Below are 17,321 nucleotides of genomic sequence, written 5' to 3' on the forward strand. Positions count from 1 at the left end.
ATTCAGTCTAATAGCAATAATTTAGGAAATACAGATGGTAGGAAGGTAATATTCTATGTCCACAATCACAAGGGAACTTTCTTCTCATTGAAATAATAATTTCGTTTTTGTGACCAGAGGGTATTTCTGTGAATGTTTTTCTGGTTTGAATCAGTTACCAGCAATTCTTTGCTGGACATACACTTCTATCAAAATGCTACTCTGCATGTTCAAGCAAAAATAACCGGAGTGTGTATGTGTGTAGAACATGATCCTATGTGAAGAACTCAGAACGAGGGCGTTGGCAAGTTTTAATTTAATACCTCCAAGAGTCAGCCTCTGCACTCACAACACTAAAGTTAGCTTTTCAGGCTTTAGACTTATCTGTGGGGGGATGACTTTTAAAAAATAAAAGTATAAACCAGATCTCCCAGAAAAGGAATTGCTATTTATGGAGTTAAGACTTTGTGTTCCCACTAAGAATACATTTAAGTTTTCTTCTACCTAAACTTCATACGGTTTGAATGACTTAATATCATGTATTATCATTTCTTTCTTCAGATATGATAAATCAAAAATTATTTGTTGTGATCATCTTAAGGGGAAATTAGCCTTTGAGTGTAATAGAAAAATTCAAAATACAACACCCAAGCGCCACAAACCGGCATGGGCTTCTTTTAAGGAGCTAAGGCATTTACAACCATATTTATGTCAATACAAGATTTTATTTATTTATTTATTTATTATGCATTATTTATTATTTTTTGAGACAGGGTCTCACTCTGTTGTCCAGGCAGGAATGCAATGCCACGATCTCAGCTCATTGCAACCTCTGCTTCCTGGATCAAGTGATTCTTCAACCTCAGCCTCCAGAGTAGCAGAGACTACAGGCGTGAGCCATCATGCCCAGCTAATTTTTCTAGTTTTTGTAGAAATGGGGTTTTGCCATGTTGTCCAGGCTGGTCTTGAACTCCTGAGTTCAAAGCGATCTGCCTGCCTCGGCCTCCCAAAGTGCTGAGATTATGGGCGTGAGCTACTGCACCCGGCCTAAAAAATTTTTTTATTAACAAGAATTTGCTTGGAAATGTATTTTTCACTAGGTGTGACAGTCAATTCATTATATTGAAAATATTTGTTGCTTTACAATTTAATGGAAAGGACATATAAAATAAGATGAATTTCAGAGTGTATTGAATTCCCAAGCAGTTATCTGAAAACCAGTGAAGAGATGTTTACTGAACGCAGACCTTGGGGAGTGTATCCAAACCCATCATAAATTGTACTCACCTTTTCTATTCTCAGCACCAAGAAGAACTTAGAGTAGGTGATGGCACCCCTTTGTAGGGTGGGGAGTGAGGGTAGCTATGGTTGTTCACGGGATTAGTAACTCGACACTAAGATAGTTATGGCTCTTCCTATCCTTCCATTTGGATCCACTGTTTACTGATGACCCAATTTTCCTTGACTCCTCTCACTCTTGAATTATGCCCTCTAATCAGGCAAGTTTATTTAACATCCATATTGAACAACCATTTCATTTTTGTTTTTGAGTTTTTTCCCCATCTATGACCTCCCATTCCCTACCAGCTGGGCTTTTACCGTATTTTCTCTAAGTAGCTCTTAACAACAACAAAAAATCCTACCTTGCAATGAGAACTTTCCAAATGAATTACAAGAGAGATACATTTTCCAACTGATCCCAGCTTGATTAAACAAGCAATTCTCCCCTCATACCCTTCCCCATGGGCGTGTAGTGCACACGCTGGGTCAGCTGCCTATAAGTCATCTATACCACTCCACATTACCTTAGATTTCAGAAGTCTTAGAGAGAAGACACTTAATATCAGAGGAGCTGCCATCAAGCTTCCCCTTGAAGTTCCCTGGGATGAGGAACTCATTGCTTCCAGCCAGCTCCCTCTAGTTGGCAGTTATTGCTTATATTGATCTAGACATACCTCTTTGGGAGCTCCACTCTCCAATTGTAGCGTTACTATCTGGGGCCACATGGAACAGATCACTAGTTCTTCAAGTATTTGAGGCCAGTCACCAATCCTCTTTAAATCTTCCCTTTTCTGGGCTAAATAGAGTCAATGTCCAACCATTTCACTATGTATGGATTCCAAATCCTTTACTCTCCTGGTCATGCCCTCTGGACATGTTCAAAGGCATGAATCAAAGACAATATGACAACATTGAGAAGAGTATTGCCACTCCCTGGTTTAGCCAAATCACACTTAACTCACATTGAATGTGCACACACCTACTTAAGTGTGTATTCTGCGTTATGCCCATGGGATGCAGGAAGAATGCACACACTACTTCCTCACCTCCCCTTCAAAACACAACTATCACAATATGGAGAAGGCTTCTCAGCCATTCATATTCTATTAGTAAAGACAAAGAGGAATGAGGTTGTCATTTTTTTTCACAATACATGATACAAAGCTATGTTTCAGGTCACAGCTAATATGCAGGATAGTAATTATTATTAATTTTTAACTTTATAGTTCATTAGAGAAAAATGAGGAGCTCCTGAAGAGACTTTTAACATCACATCATGTTTCATCACATGCAGGGATCCCGTGTGGTTGCCGAGCTTTGCTGAGTGAAAGCAGTTTAGCAGGAAAGAGCAATGGAAAACAGTATGTCAGTGGCTGAATGTGGTGACTCTAGGCATAACTATAACTCTAGGATGGGACTGTGTTCATAATGAATACGTATCAAGACATGCTTTCCATCAACTCTGTCAATGACCATCGTTTTCCTCTTGCTCTTTCCTGGACTTCTTTCCCTTCCCCGCTAGGACTGGCTGGAGTCTGGAGTTAAGGTCTAGATAAGGGCAGAGACCTCTGCTTAAAAAAAGCAATCAAGAATCAACAAAGCAGATTGGCCGGAGACCACTTGTATTGTTGACTGAGAATATCTAGGTGATGTACTCCTGTTTGGCCACCATATATTTCTTTTGTTTCTTTATTTCTTTTTTAGAGACAGGGTCTCATTTGGTCACCCAGGCTAGAGTGTACTGTGTAGTGGTGATCACAGCTCACTGCAGCCTTGAACTCCTGGACCCAAGGGATCCTCCTCCCTCAGACTCCTGAGTAGCTGGAACTACAGGTGCATGCCACTACACCTGGCCAATTTTAAATTTTTTTTGTAGAGACAAAGTCTTTTTATGTTGCCCAGGCTGGTCTCAAACCACTGGCCTCAGGCAGTCCTCCCACCTCAGCCTCCCTAAAGTGTTGAGATTACAGGCGTGAGCCATGGCACCCAGCCCGTATATTTCTTTCATTTGTTCATTAGCCAACGCTATTGAACATCTATCATGTGCCAGACAGTGTAGTAGAATTGAGCAGTTGGGAAACATAAAGTTGGCAGGAGACTCAACCATAAGAAAAACAATAATTTAGAGAAAATCAGTGTTATATATTATTGATTGGTTTTTACACTTCTGGGGGTGGAATTTCTTGACTGACTCCAAGTACAGAGTACTAAAGATTTTTGCAGATGTTGTAGAAGATTTGAAAAGGTAGTCTTTGGGGTGTTATTTTTGGAATCTAAAGAGGAAAAGCAAATAGATTGTGGTTGCTTATGATAGTGTATACTAATCCAGCATCCTTTGTGTCTGGGAGAAGTCTGGGTTGTCCTCTTGTCTGTAGTGAACAACTCTGTAATTTAAGCAGTCCTTGAACACAGGTCCAATAAGATGGTTGTATTTTGGAGCACGGTAAGGCAAGACATGTCACTAAGAATTGTACAGTGTTAAAAGATGAGTTTCAACTCAATTATAAACCAGCTGTAAAGTAATTTGCTTTTGTTGGGAAGATTTTAAAAGAGACAAATGAATGAAGAATGGGGCTGTTTTCGTAAATGGTCTTATAAGCAGCCAAAGTCACAATTACGTCCAACTGGTACATAATTTATAATAAAAGGTGGTATTTTAAGCTTTCTTAAGTGTGGCATTAATTGCAATTGAGAAGTGAGAAACAAATCTGTTTTGAAAACTGTCTTTTAGAAGAATGAAACAGCCTTTGCCACCCCAAGGACAGCGGCATACTTCATCACCAGGCTCTCCATTCCAATTTAGAATACAATGGCATTATTTATAAGGAACTATCATCAGGAGAACTGAAAATTCCTGTATTTCAATTAGATACAGAGGATTCCAAAGGACTAAACTGCTTTCCAGAGTATCAGTTGCAAAGCACACTTCCCAGAACCAAAAATGGGGTTCTGAATCTAATTCAGTCCTATGGAAAAATGCAAGAAATTCCCTGGGATATCATGCATGTGTCAAAATTTAAAAGAACAAAGTATCTCTCTTTTCTGGGCTCTGAAACCTATCATTATGCCTCTCACCTTGGATTTTGTAAAATTTACCCAAATATGGTCAGGTATGATTACCTACCTTGAGAACTTTGTCCTGGAAATGCATGTTCTTCTAACTATTTTTGGAGAGGCCCAGATGCTCTGGGTCAGGAAAAGCAGAGACAGAAAAACCATCTTTCAGTAGACCAGATACATTTCCTTATGTGATCCTTTATCAATCATTTTCTATTAGTGTTGAATTTTCAGTATCATAGGCATAACTTTAAGACTCATCATGACCCTTGGAGGAGGCAGGAGGTATCTAATGCTGCTTCATAGCATTTTCTGAAACAACTTTCAACAGTAATTTTAGAGAGAGAAGCCACAGAGGTACTAATTGTAAAGACTTAGAGGTCCTCAGCTCTAAGTCCGTGGTTTTAGAGATGACAAAACTGAAGTTCAGAGAGGCTAAGGGACATATCCAAGTTACACCACGGCTGTGGAGAGATACAATAGAGACTCAGGTAGGATCAATTCCTGGCGGATAAAATTTTGGGGTGATGAGACTATTGCCGCTCCTTTGTAACCCAGAAATATACAAAAGGTAAAGTTTATGCCACTGGCCCCAGAGCACATTCCAGTGGTCTCAGTGGGGACCAAGGTTTGTGTAGAGGACCTAATAAACCTCAGCTGTGTTAAGGATAAATCTTTTCTTCTCTAAATAGAGTGGTTAGTTTATGTAGTGGTTAGGGATTGGAAAGGCACACACATCACTGTCCTCCTTGGAACTTTGGCCAGAGGGATTAGATGGGCTGAGGTGTTGCCTGTAGTTGTTCTTCTGACAGGTTCTTTGTTGCTCACAAGGTCACAGCATTTCTGTAGGTCTCAGCACATCAGGGTGCAGTACTTATGCTGGATCAAAATCACTATTAAATATGGGCAAAGGAGCTGGGCACAGTGGCTCATGCCTGTAATCACAGCACTTTGGGAGGCCAAGGCATGAGGATCACTTGAGGCCAGGAGTTTGAGACCAGGCTGGGCAACATCGTGAGACCCTGTCTCTATGGAAAAAAAAAAAAAAAAAGCCAGGTGTGGTGGCATGCCTATAGAGCCAGTTACTTGGGAGGCTGAGGCAGGAGGATCACTTGAGCCCAGGAGGTCAAGGTTACAGTGAGCTACGATCGTGTCACTGTACTTCAGCTGGGTGACAGAGTGAGACTGTCTCTGGAAAGATAAATGAATGAATGAATAAATAAATAAGTAATTGCAAAAAGATTCTGGACAGATGCATCTGAGGCCAATTTGCATTCAGACAAATGGAAGCATAATTCTTTTTTTTTTTTTTGAGACGGAGTCTCACTCTGTCCCCCTGGCTGGAGTGCAGTGGCGCTATCTCAGCTCACTGCAAGCTCCGCCTCCTGGGATCATGCCATTCTCCTGCCTCATCCTCCTGAATAGCTGGGACTACAGGCGCCCGCCACCGCGCCCGGCTAATATTTTGTATTTTTAGTAGAGACGAGTTTTCACCGTGGTCTCAATCTCCCGACCTTGTGATCCGCCCGCCTCGGCCTCCCAAAGTGCTGGGATTACAGGCTGGAAGCATAATTCTATATTCTGTCTGCACCATTAAATCTTTTCTGGGTAGTTTCCTTTGATGCACAGAAGAAGGAGCCACCACACTGAAAGGGGCAGTGTGATGCTGAGAGTCTAATCAGGGAGAAAGACATTTTAATCTTTATGAGTAACATTGTCTAGGCCCACTTTTTAGAAAGCAATTTTTAAGATGTAGTTTCAAGAATCCCAACCTATTTGTCATTAGATAAAACAACCCTGAAAAATGCTGGGCAGATGGCTTGAGAGCCAGCCTTCTTTTCTTGAATTATTGCTGACTACCTTCTCTCCACTTTCCCTCCCAGTTAGGACAGGCAGGGCTGGAAAGCTTCTGTGAATAAACGGCTCTGTCATGTCAACCCAAGCAGGGCTCTGAGTGCCAGACCTCATTTGGTAGTAACTTTCAAAGGCCTCAGAGATGTAGCTCTGATATTCCTTTTCCTTCCTGGGCAAATCTTGTCACTGCCAGCCAAGAGCATCCACTGGTACCAGTGGGCGAAGGGCCTCTCTAGGTGACCTGCTCACCTGGGATGGGAGGGAGCTGGAGGAAATTTCTGCAAAGACATGAAAATGGGCACAGGACCTGATAAAGAGCTTGGATATGATGCTAGAAATGACGGCCACTCCCACATCTTCTTAAAGCTGGAATGCTACTGTTTTCAAAAAAACTTTTTTTTTTTTTGAGATGGAGTTTCACTGGAGTTTCACTTTTGTTGCTCAGGCTGGAGTGGAATGGTGCGATCTTGGCTCACCGCAACTTCTGCCTCCCAGATTCAAGCGATTCTCCTGCCTCAGCCTCCCAAGTAGCTGGGATTATAGGCGCCCACCACCACACCCAGCTAATTTTGTATTTTTAGTAGAGATGGGGTTTCTCCATGTTGGTCAGGCTGGTCTCGAACTCCTCACCTCAGGAGATCCGCCCAACATGTTGCAAGTACTAAAGTCCTACTTCTAGCTGGGATTTCTGGATGAGCACTTGAGGCAGCTACCCAGTGCTGCTTCATTTTGACAAGGTGTTTTCAGTCACCTTGCAGACAGACTTTGGATAGTTTTCCCTCTCTTTCCATTTGGTTGAGTGCAAATAGCACTTTTCTAATGTTAGCATCACAGTGGACTGTGCTGAGCACTGGGGGCTTAAAGTCCTGGATCTAACATATTATTATACTTAATCTCTCAGCAGCTCAGTTTCCCATAAGTAGAGAAAGATGATGAAAATAATACCTTCCTCATAAAGTATAGTACTAAGAATAATGGGCCATCTAAAAATATTCACATCCGAATCCCCAGAACCTGTGAATACGTTATTATCCATGGCAAAGGGGACACTGCAGAGGTGATTACACTAAGGATTTTGAGATGGGGGAATTATACTGGATTATCCAGGTGGGCCCAAGGTAATCACAAGGGTCCTTATCAAAGGCAGCTAGGGGCTACACGGTGGCTCATGCCTGTCATCCCAGTACTTGGGGAGGCCAACGGAGGAGGATCACTTGAGGCCAGGAGTTTGAGACCAACCTGGGCAACACAGCAAGACCCCACATCTACAAAAAATTTTAAAAATTAGCCAGACTTGGTGGCACATGCCTGTAGTCCTAACTACTCAGGAGGCTGAGATAGGAAGATCCCTTGAGCCCAGGTGTAGGAGGCTACAGTGAGCTATGATTGTGCCACTGCACTGCAGCCTGGGTGACAGAGTGTGACCTTGTCTCAAAAAATAAAGGAAGGTAGAAAGGTCAGAAAGAGATTGGAAGATGCTACATGTCTGGCTTTATAGCCACAAAGTCTATTTAAATAGACTAAATAGATAGAATTTGTCCTACAAAGTCAGATGTCTAGCCCCTACCTAAATAGACTTTGTAGGCAGAATCTATTTAGGTAGGAAGAGGGAAACTAGAGAAAAATAAACAGAAAATGTCTCATCCTGTTCTCAACCCTGTATGATTTTTTTAAACAGGAGTACAGCTTGTCTCACACATAGCATAAACCTCAGAACTCTGAGTATTAAGATGGTCTTGTTGTATAACGTTTTCAACAGATACTCTTTTGCAGATGGTTTCGAAGACTGTGGCACAGCCATGATGGCTATTAGATGAATTAATTTAAAGATATACATGGCCAAGTTTTGGGGTTTGAGGGCCTTATTTTAAAATTTCATTAAAATTCTTAATTGCTTACAGTTATATTTCATCTTAAGTCAGTATAATTTAGTTTAGATATGCAACTGGCATTTTTTCCATGGGTGTCTTTGATACATCTCCAGGAACTTTGCTTTCAGAGAACTAACCACAGTTGAACTCATATAATAATGCATTCTCCTTTCCTTTTCTCTCTCTCTCTCTTTTTTTTTTAAGATGGGGTCTCACTATGTTGCCCAGGCTAGATTCAAACTCCTGGGCTCACAGGATCCTCCCGTCTCAACCTCCCAAGTATCTGGGATTACAGGCATGAGCTATGGCACCTGACTCCTTTCCTTTTCTCTTAATAGTACGTTCTTTATAATTTCCATTGAATTTAATTTGTACTGTTTTCCTAATTCTCCTATAAAAGTTTTATCTTCCTGCTAATCCTTTTTCCCTTTTTTTTCCAGTGTTTATCACAATGTGTAAGAATGGAACTATTTATATGTTTATTTCTCTAAGGCTTGTCTCTTTTTCTAGCTTGTAAACTCCAGGACAGCAGGGATAACATCTGTTCAACACTCTATACCCACAGCCTAGCGCACAGTGGTCACTATCAAGCACTGCCCAATAAATAGACAGATAAATTTGCTTTTGAAGAAAAATACCAATCAGAATTTATAGTAATGTAGACATTTGACCTCCCCTGCATAATGTTGCCTTTAGATCCATAGGTTTTGTGAAAGCTCACAGAGTACAGAGTATAAATGATGAGCAATTTAAACCTCAGACTAAATCCATGTCATTACAAGTTAGACTTGTTACTGCATATGAAATTTTACCCTTCTGTGATACAGAATTTTTGTTTTGAAGTTTGAAAAGGGATTAACTCTTGCTAAGAAGAAGGTGACAGATTTTGTTACACTAGAAAGCCAGAATGCACCACCCCACCACCCCCAATACCAGCAAAGAAAAAAAATCTCTAAAGCAAACCTTTCCGGAAACTGTAGGAAATAAGATTAATAAAGTGTAAGTGCAGTGAATGTACCAAAACTCTGTTAATAGCATTTTTCTCACTGATTTCTAAAAAGCAAACGAAAAAGAGATAATTATTTAATCCTATAGGCTTTCTCTATTGTTACAGATCGATCAAACCTTTTTTTTTTTTTTAAATAAGCTATTCACTACATCTTTTCTTGCTTTCTAAATCTTGTCTCACTGGATGTATTAGAATGAGGGAGAAACAAATAGAACAAACCAAAGTTATGGAGAAAGTATGTGTGTGAACTTTATTTCATTATGAGAAAATTACTTCTGTGCAGTAACAGAGAATACTGATATCTATATGATGATAGGCTTTTCTTTGTATTCAGATACATACCTTATATTTGTACACAATATATAAAATTCATGGAGGAAATTAATTTCTACAGTACAGTTTCTTTGTTGGAAGAGAACTTGTTCCGTTTGTTTCATCTAGAAAATGACCCCCAGTTCTGTGACTGTGGTACCAAGGATCGCAGTTCCAATCCTGTAATTTATTAAATTAGACACCATAATCTTATGAACATTAAGATAAACTGAGGTGCTACATCCTCCTGCAGGATGAAACGAGAGACATAAGTGCTCAGGCTGTTATGCTAATAACTGATTTTTAGCAGAATAGTATGATTCCCATGATGTATTATGAATAGAAATAGTTTTCCCGTAGATCTGATAACACATATTAGCAACATTGCTACAAATTTCTCTCTGCTCTGCAGGCATGCACTTCACTCTTCAATCAAACCACCTTGTACACACATGGGAAATGAGGCCATCACCAGCAAGGGCCTTCTGCATTGCATCTAGGAAAGACTCTCGGAGGGCTTTAGCAGTTAGCATGGTATTTTGAGAAAAGAGGCAACTGCTCTCAAACTGATAGGTCCTCCCTGAGAGAAGTTGCTAAAATGATAATTCTCGGGGAAGCTGTAGCTGCCACATCACTGTACTCCAAACAGGAACAGGTCATGTGGGCATTTTCCCTCAGCATATCCTTCTCTTGGAATAGCATCATTTAGACTGACAACTGCTCCCCAAAGCACTGTTTTCATGGCTAGGGGCCTTTCATCCTTGCTGTGGGATTCGAAATTGTGCTTGTTTTTAACCATGTGAAGCATTTTAGGGTGACCGGCACATGTTGAGGTTTGTGGGAAGTGGGAAAAAACACCACCATAGTTCTTTTAGCTAACATCTTGAACTTGAACAAAATCAACATAATTAGTTCTACAGAGGGAAGTTATGGAGAATCCTGGTGAAGTGGCGGGTGACTTCTTTGATTAAAATGACACCCCAAAGTGTCAGAATGCTTCGGCACCAGCCACAAATACCTCTTTGTAGGTTTAATTTCATGTGTCTTGCTTACTCTTAACATGAAAATGTTAAAAGCCTCAGAGGTTGTATCTGGTCATCAAATTCAAGCCTCTTATCTGAGACACATTACATGTCTCTGATGACCAAAATATTTAAAATATAGCTAAGAAGCAAAAATTCTCTAGAGATGAACTTTGTACGGTGGCTCTAGGCAGCCTAGCCAAGATTGGAGGGGCTGGCAAAGATGAAAATAGTGGGTAATGCGAAGTTGCTGGTCTCTTCCTGTTTGGTGCCACAGGAAGTCTCAATCCTGGTGCTGACGGCCTCAGTTTTAGGTATGAAACGGAGGCGGTCTAAGTGGGTAAGCCAGGAGCGGCCAACAGACTCTCTCTGAACAGCTCTAGCACCCCACACCCATTTGAAACACATTCAGTCATACAAATCCACAGCTGGAAAGAACCTAGGTCCCACCCTCAGAACAAGCAAGTACTACAGAGTAACTTAGAATAATCTGGGCAAAACTGGCACATGATGTGTATCGGTGGAGAATGGGAGCCTGCTCTAGAGCCTAGATACATTCGTCTTACACACCAGGGGCACATTCAGGCCTTCATTTTTCAGCTTCTTCAACTGCAGCTTAGTTAAGAGTGTTATCAAAGGAAGCCGCCGGCCCAAGCCATTTGAACTGCCGATGTGGAATCTTTGGTTTGATCACATCCACATACCATAGGCTCTCTAAAGGCAGGAGAGGAACAGCGGCTCTGTGCAGAATGCAGAGCGAGTCATGGAAACACTGCAGGAATGTGGGCAGTGGTGGGGTTACCTCCGGGCTTGCCAGCCACTTTAGATGCCACGCAGTTCTCGCTCTGAGGGATACTGCTGAAGGGCCTTACCCTCAGACGTTTGGAGGACCAGGGTCTTGCTGTACGGGCTGACTCCTGTTTTGTTGAAGGCCTTGACCCGAGCGTTGTATGTGCTGTTGAAGTGAAGACCATCCACAGTGCACATCGTCTCCTTCCCCACATACACCTCCTGAGAGTCAGCAAAGAACAGGACAGCACTTAGTCTGCAACCTTTTGAGGGGGGAAGAAGGCAGTGTCGCTCAGTGGTTAGGAGCAAGAGCCCTGGTGTCATTCTAATCTGGATTTGAATCCTGTGAGATATTGGGCCACTTAATTTACCTTTTTAGCCTCAGTCTCCTAATCTGTAAAATGAGATAACAATATCCACCTTATGAGGTTGGTGTGAGGATTACTTAATGTTGTATATGCAGATTAGCATCATGCCTTGTATTTAGCATGGGCCAGGCAGCTAATGAATGGTCGTTATTAGCAGCTAGGGCTTAAAAAAAATAAAACTGAGAGCTTATAGTTCAGATTACACTTATTAACTTGGCATTGATACAGTATATGACCCCTACTGAGCTCCTTATCCATAGTATGGTTTGTAAAAAACATGTTTGAAACCATGAAAACAGGAAGGTGGTCTCTGTCCTATGTTTAGAACTCCTCTGATGACTTCAGAACTGTCACAAAGATTACACTCCAAGCCACAGGGGGATAGATTTTCATCACAGTACAGAGGGAAGGCGGAGGAAACAGGGAAAGGAGGAAGAATGACATTTCAAAGGCTTAAAATAAATCCTAGCATAATGTGTCTTTAGCATAGGTTAGGCATTTGCCTCCCTCTTCAGCTGTACACACTGCAAAATTATGCTGATGTAATGAATAAAAATAATTTGCATTCAAAGCACAGCCTTAAAATGACAACTCTCTGGTAGGATACTAAGAAGACCGGGGTCTTGGATCGCCCATCAAGTCATTACTCCTGCTGGAATAACAAAAATCAGAATATTATGCCCTCTCATTCAGTGCATCTCAAACTTTACGTGCATATGAATCACCTGAGGATCTTGTAAAAATGCAGTTGTAATCCAGTAGGTGTCTGGGGTGGGGTCTGGGATTTTGCATTTTTAACAAGTTCCCAGGTGAAACCAATGCTGCTGGGGGAGGACCGCACTTTGAGTAGAGGAAAAAGTCAAGACAAAATAAGAGAATTAATTTATTTAAAGAATTGGGAAAACCAGGAGAATTACTTTCCCAGGAGAAAAAAAAAAAAGATAATAAATGGCAAAGAAACGCTCTGAAAATGACACAGGAACTGAAAAGGCAAAGTCAGGAATGAGAAACTGACAAATAGACAGGATTTTACACACATACAACACACGCTGCAAAAGACATGAAATGGAACCTGAGGCCCTTATCTTGGAAAGAAAGAAATTAGATTTTATCATGCCAATAAATCAACATATATGTAAATAAGGCTTCTCTATCAAAAGAGAGAACCTTTGTCCTTGAGAACTGTAGAAGACACGGTCCCTGCTCTCAAGTACTTAAACTTACTGGGGATCAAAAACACATTCAGGAAAAGGGGGCCTTGAGAGGCTTTGCTCTTGAAAGCTAGTGGCCCAGGTTTGGCCATGGGTGACCAGAAGAAAGCCTCATCCTCATGGGCCTGAGGTTTTTTTAGATAGGGGTCTCCTCTTCTTCAGTGCAGGAACTGGCCTCAGTCCCCAGAAGGGCTGCTCCCTTGGGAAGTTCCAAGCATCAGAACTTCCAGGCAAGACTAGGGCGGAGAGGATGGAAAGTAAGGTGGCAGGGAAAGGATGCATGAGAATGAAACTCTGTATGAGAGAGAAGCAGACACATGCCGACAGGTGGTGGCACATGAATCATCAACCTGGAGGTACCACAGCCGTGTCTTACCAGGAGGCCATTCTGTCCTGCCTTCAGAGGGCAGCATGAGCTTCTCAATGGGGATAGGGCTCCCTTGCCTTGGGAAGGTAGCAATCTTCTGGTACCAGTTCTATCTGGTGAAAGGCCCAGAATAAAACTACAGAACTGGGGAAACCTTTGCTAGAAAGGCTTCTTAGAATAGGGAAGCTGTAACAGGAGATCATGTCAATTAAGAGGAATGCCAATCAAAGACATTAGAAGCTGTGGATTGTAGAAATAAATCTTGGACAACGGTTAATTATATTATTAGCAATAAACAATGATGGTAATAATAATAGCTAATAATGCACACTTGCCATGTTTTAGGCAGCACGCTAAGAATTTTGTATGAATTATCTAATGGACTCTTAGCAACAAGGCATGAGATTCACGCTATTGTTATCATCCCTCTCGTTAATAAATGAGGACCTGAAGACTCAAAGGGGTGATAATTAGGCATTGTCCACATAGCTAGGGTGGAGGAGACCAACTTGAATGCAGGCAGTGTGACTCCAGTACTGCATGTCCTGTCTCTTAAGAAGGGTAGGGCAGTTTCAGAGACTGCTCCATCCACCTTCATGGTAGAGGGAGAAAGCAGGCTTCAGGTATGGCCTGTCCCTGGGAGAGACGGGGAAGCCTGAGACTCCCTGGCAGGTCCTCTGACAGATCACTGGTTTGGGTTAACAAGTACGTAGTGGGCTCTCTACTGACCCGGAACTGACCACCGTTGCCGTCATCCAGCTCCAGAATGTATCCATCGGCGGGCACCGTGGACAGAGGTGGCTGTTTCCAGGACAATGTAGCGCTGTTGTTGTGGGTACAACATTCCTCCAGCTGTAGGATAGGGGTTGCTGGGACTGGAGAGGAAGCTAAACAGAAATTAGTGTAACTGGCTTCTGTTAAGCTGCAGATATTCCAGTATCTTAGAATGACAAACATCCCCCTGATAAACACGTGGTTAGAAGTAGCCAGCCTGGGGTGCACAAGGGAACTGAACAGAATCCTTCACAGAGTCCCCAGGAGTCAGACTGGCTCCTGATTTGCGGTTAGGCCATTTCCTAAGCACACAGTGGCCCTTCCCACCTTCATTGTGGCTGTTGGAGGGGAGACAGGCCGATTCACAGAACTGCTCTGTTCTCATCCCCTTGAGCACTGAAGACATTATCCCTAAAAGAAATGTCTACATGGAGGCTGGGTTTCCAGTCCAACTCACTAAAGCCCATTTAACTCATAATGTGCCTGAAGCTGTGCTAATTATTTTATCATAAAACTTATTCTGAGATTTAAACCCAAGTTAATAAACCAGAGACTGCCTATTCTGAGAAATAGCTCTGAAACCACTACATTTCCAATATTCTATCATTTTTTTTAAAACCAGTGATTCTACTCCAGGTCTTGTGCACATAAGTAGCTACAACAGTGGATTTTTGAAAATTTGGTTCCCAGTGAGATCACAGTGATCTTTCCATTTCAAAACTTCCGAGGAACCTGACGTCATTATCTCAAGGTAGCTATACCTCAAAAACAGCACTAGGTCAAGTCGACTCATTTTCAGGTATAGCACACCCACTGTGAGCCTGGCATGGGGACTAGGGGCCTGGAGCATGACGAGGAGGCTCAAGATGTCTTTGCAGCCGCGTGAGAGTCTGTCGTGCTGTTACGAGTCATAACAGCCCCCTCCACATTTTATACTGTGACTCTTTTCTAGTACTTAAAACTGCAAATTAGTTGAGCCTTCAGACACACATAGAAATATTAGTTACTGAATAATCCCAGTTCTTCATATATAAACTTAATATATGCACTTGGGAACCATGGTTTATTTTTATTTTATTTATTTATTTATTTTGAGACAGAGTCTTGCTCTGTTGCCCAGGCTGGAGGGCAGTGGCGAGATCTCAGCTCACTGTAAGCTCTGCCTCCCGGGTTCACACCATTCTTCTGTCTCAGCCTCCTGAGGAGCTGGGACTACAGGCGCCCGCCACCATGCCCGGCTAATGTTTGTGTGTGTGTGTGTGTGTGTGTGTGTGTGTGTGTTTTTAGTAGAGATGGGGTTTCACCGTGTTAGCCAGGATGGTCTCAATCTCCTGACCTCATGATCCACCCACCTCAGCCTCCCAAAGTGCTGGGATTACAGGTGTGAGCCACCGCACCTGGCCGGGAGCCATGTTTTTACTAACTGTTTAAAAAATTTTTTTCAGCACCAAAACATTGATTTATTATTGTTATTATGTTAGCACTTTAATAACAGGAGAGAACAGCTTGGACCATATCCAGGGACATTTAGATGAACAAATGTTCATCATGGAACACCTGGTATGCTGTACCAAAACTGGACTCTGTGTCTTGTGCACTGAATTAAATCTATGCCTTGTCAGTCATCCCAACCAAAACAGTGTTTAATTTTACAGCAGTTTAGAAAACAGGTTCTATGGTAGATAATCTAGAAAACAAAAGCAGCGACTGTAACATATGAAATGCAAAGGTGAAGCTGATCAATTGTCTTATACTTAAGAAAAGACTGTAGACATTACAATAAAATCATGTCTGAGCTACTAAATCAAACACAGCTAAATCAAAATTCGTGCCTGTTAAAACTGCAGGCAATCGGTTTAGGAGAAGAAATCATGTTTCAAGTTTCAATGGCACAGGATTTGGGTGAAATCTCATCAAAGAGCTACAGCTACTGCAGGCTCAGAAGCCCCAGAAATCCATATTTGGAGGAAAGGAAATAAACTCATTGTCTTGCTCACTAAATAAACTACAGGACTGGTTGGAAAGAGATGGACACAGAAGACATAACTCCTTTCAATGAGAGTATCTAAATATAAATAGGCATCACCCAGGAGTTGTAACTACAGGATTAATTTTAGGTCATTTTAACTACTAGGGACTTTCCTTTTTATTTAAAATTCGTTTCCTTTATTAAAATGCATTTTTAACATATTTACTATGGAAGAAAAATATAACAGGTTTAGGGAAACCATTCTTCAAAGGGCTTGTGGAGACATGAATGATTCCCCCCGGGGGGTATTTATTCTTAACTGTCCTTATTAGTTAGTGCCCACCATGAAACGATTCCTTATGCTCTTATTTCATTAGCTCCATATTAGTCTTTCTTTTTCCCTTTGTTCATGTTTCAGGCAAGTCTGCATTTCATCAATTACAAAAATCAAAGAATAAGATCACAGATGGTTTCAACTTAAATCATGCAAATGCTTACAACGTCTCTGATAAGAAACTCAAATGTACCTGTGTAGCCATAGGTATAATTAAAAGAGTAACTGAAATACATGATGTCATGTGTAATTAAAACATCAGAACTTAATTTATAAGTCCTTGGTGGATACAGTTTAAAAGACCAAAAGGATATAAAAAAGGCTAGACTCAATAATCTTCAGATCTTGATATAGTCCCAGATTTAGACAAATTAGCAAATGGACAAAAAGGCAAAGGGAGTGGAGAGGAAAAAATAAACACAGAACTAACCCAGAGATATTTGCATCTGTCTAAATTTATTCCTCCATGTGCTGAGAATCAGTTTTCCCTTTTCCTTATTTACCCCCAGTGATGCTGTACATAAAAGGTAAATGTGCCAAAATTACAGCCTCATTAGCAGAGACTCAGGCTGACATTCTAGAAAAATATATTTTATAGTGGGTGTTACGTTATCCTATTTAACTTCATTAGGCACAAAATCAATGGTCTACTAGAAATCCAAAGTACTTTCCAATTAATCTATCTTTTATGATTCGGAAAAGGATAGCATTACTGTTTCTGCACTAAAATCTAAGGAAGAGCATTGTATTTTACTGAAACTCCTGTTATTGGGGCTTTCCTAGCTATCTTGATTTTTACATTTCATGATCATTCTGGGGCAGCTGTTGTTCTCTCCTTAAGAATGAATTTCTCCTGACCTGATCAGGGTTCTAGCATTCATCCTTCTTTTAGCCTGTAAAATCAAGCTTTAGGCTAAAAATTCTCCTCTTAAAATACAAGGGGGCAGCTATTCTTACTAACTTCCTTGAAGAGGTCTGGCGGAGCTGCGGTTCAAAATTAAATCTTCCAGCATCATCTTCTTATACCAATGTTTTCAAATGTCTTCCCTTTTTATTTCAAATTCTATCTCACATTTTGTTTATTTATTTTTTTTTTTTTCACGAATCCTTCAGATTGTGAACAC

The 17,321-nt window shown here is 41.2% G+C and overlaps 1 protein-coding gene across 9 annotated transcripts in view; it reads right to left on the reverse strand.

Moving 5' to 3' along the window:
- The window catches only part of TRIM9 (tripartite motif containing 9), a 119,395-nt gene that overhangs the window by 12,170 nt on the left and 89,904 nt on the right, over window positions 1-17,321 (reverse strand). For 5 of the 9 annotated variants that reach the window (XM_077940999.1, XM_015143682.3, XM_077941001.1 and 2 more), the window contains exons 6-7: window positions 13,850-14,007; window positions 11,258-11,396 (exon numbers count right to left, since the gene is read on the reverse strand). In XM_077940999.1, coding sequence (XP_077797125.1) covers window positions 11,258-11,396; window positions 13,850-14,007 — 297 coding nt within the window. The remainder of the gene's footprint in view (window positions 1-11,257; window positions 11,397-13,849; window positions 14,008-17,321) is intronic. The other 4 variants (XM_077941000.1, XM_077940998.1, XM_077941002.1 and 1 more) reach the window with 1 other exon arrangement.

The sequence above is a fragment of the Macaca mulatta genome, chromosome 7 (genome assembly GCF_049350105.2).
Source record: "Macaca mulatta isolate MMU2019108-1 chromosome 7, T2T-MMU8v2.0, whole genome shotgun sequence".
Taxonomy (NCBI): domain Eukaryota; kingdom Metazoa; phylum Chordata; class Mammalia; order Primates; family Cercopithecidae; genus Macaca; species Macaca mulatta.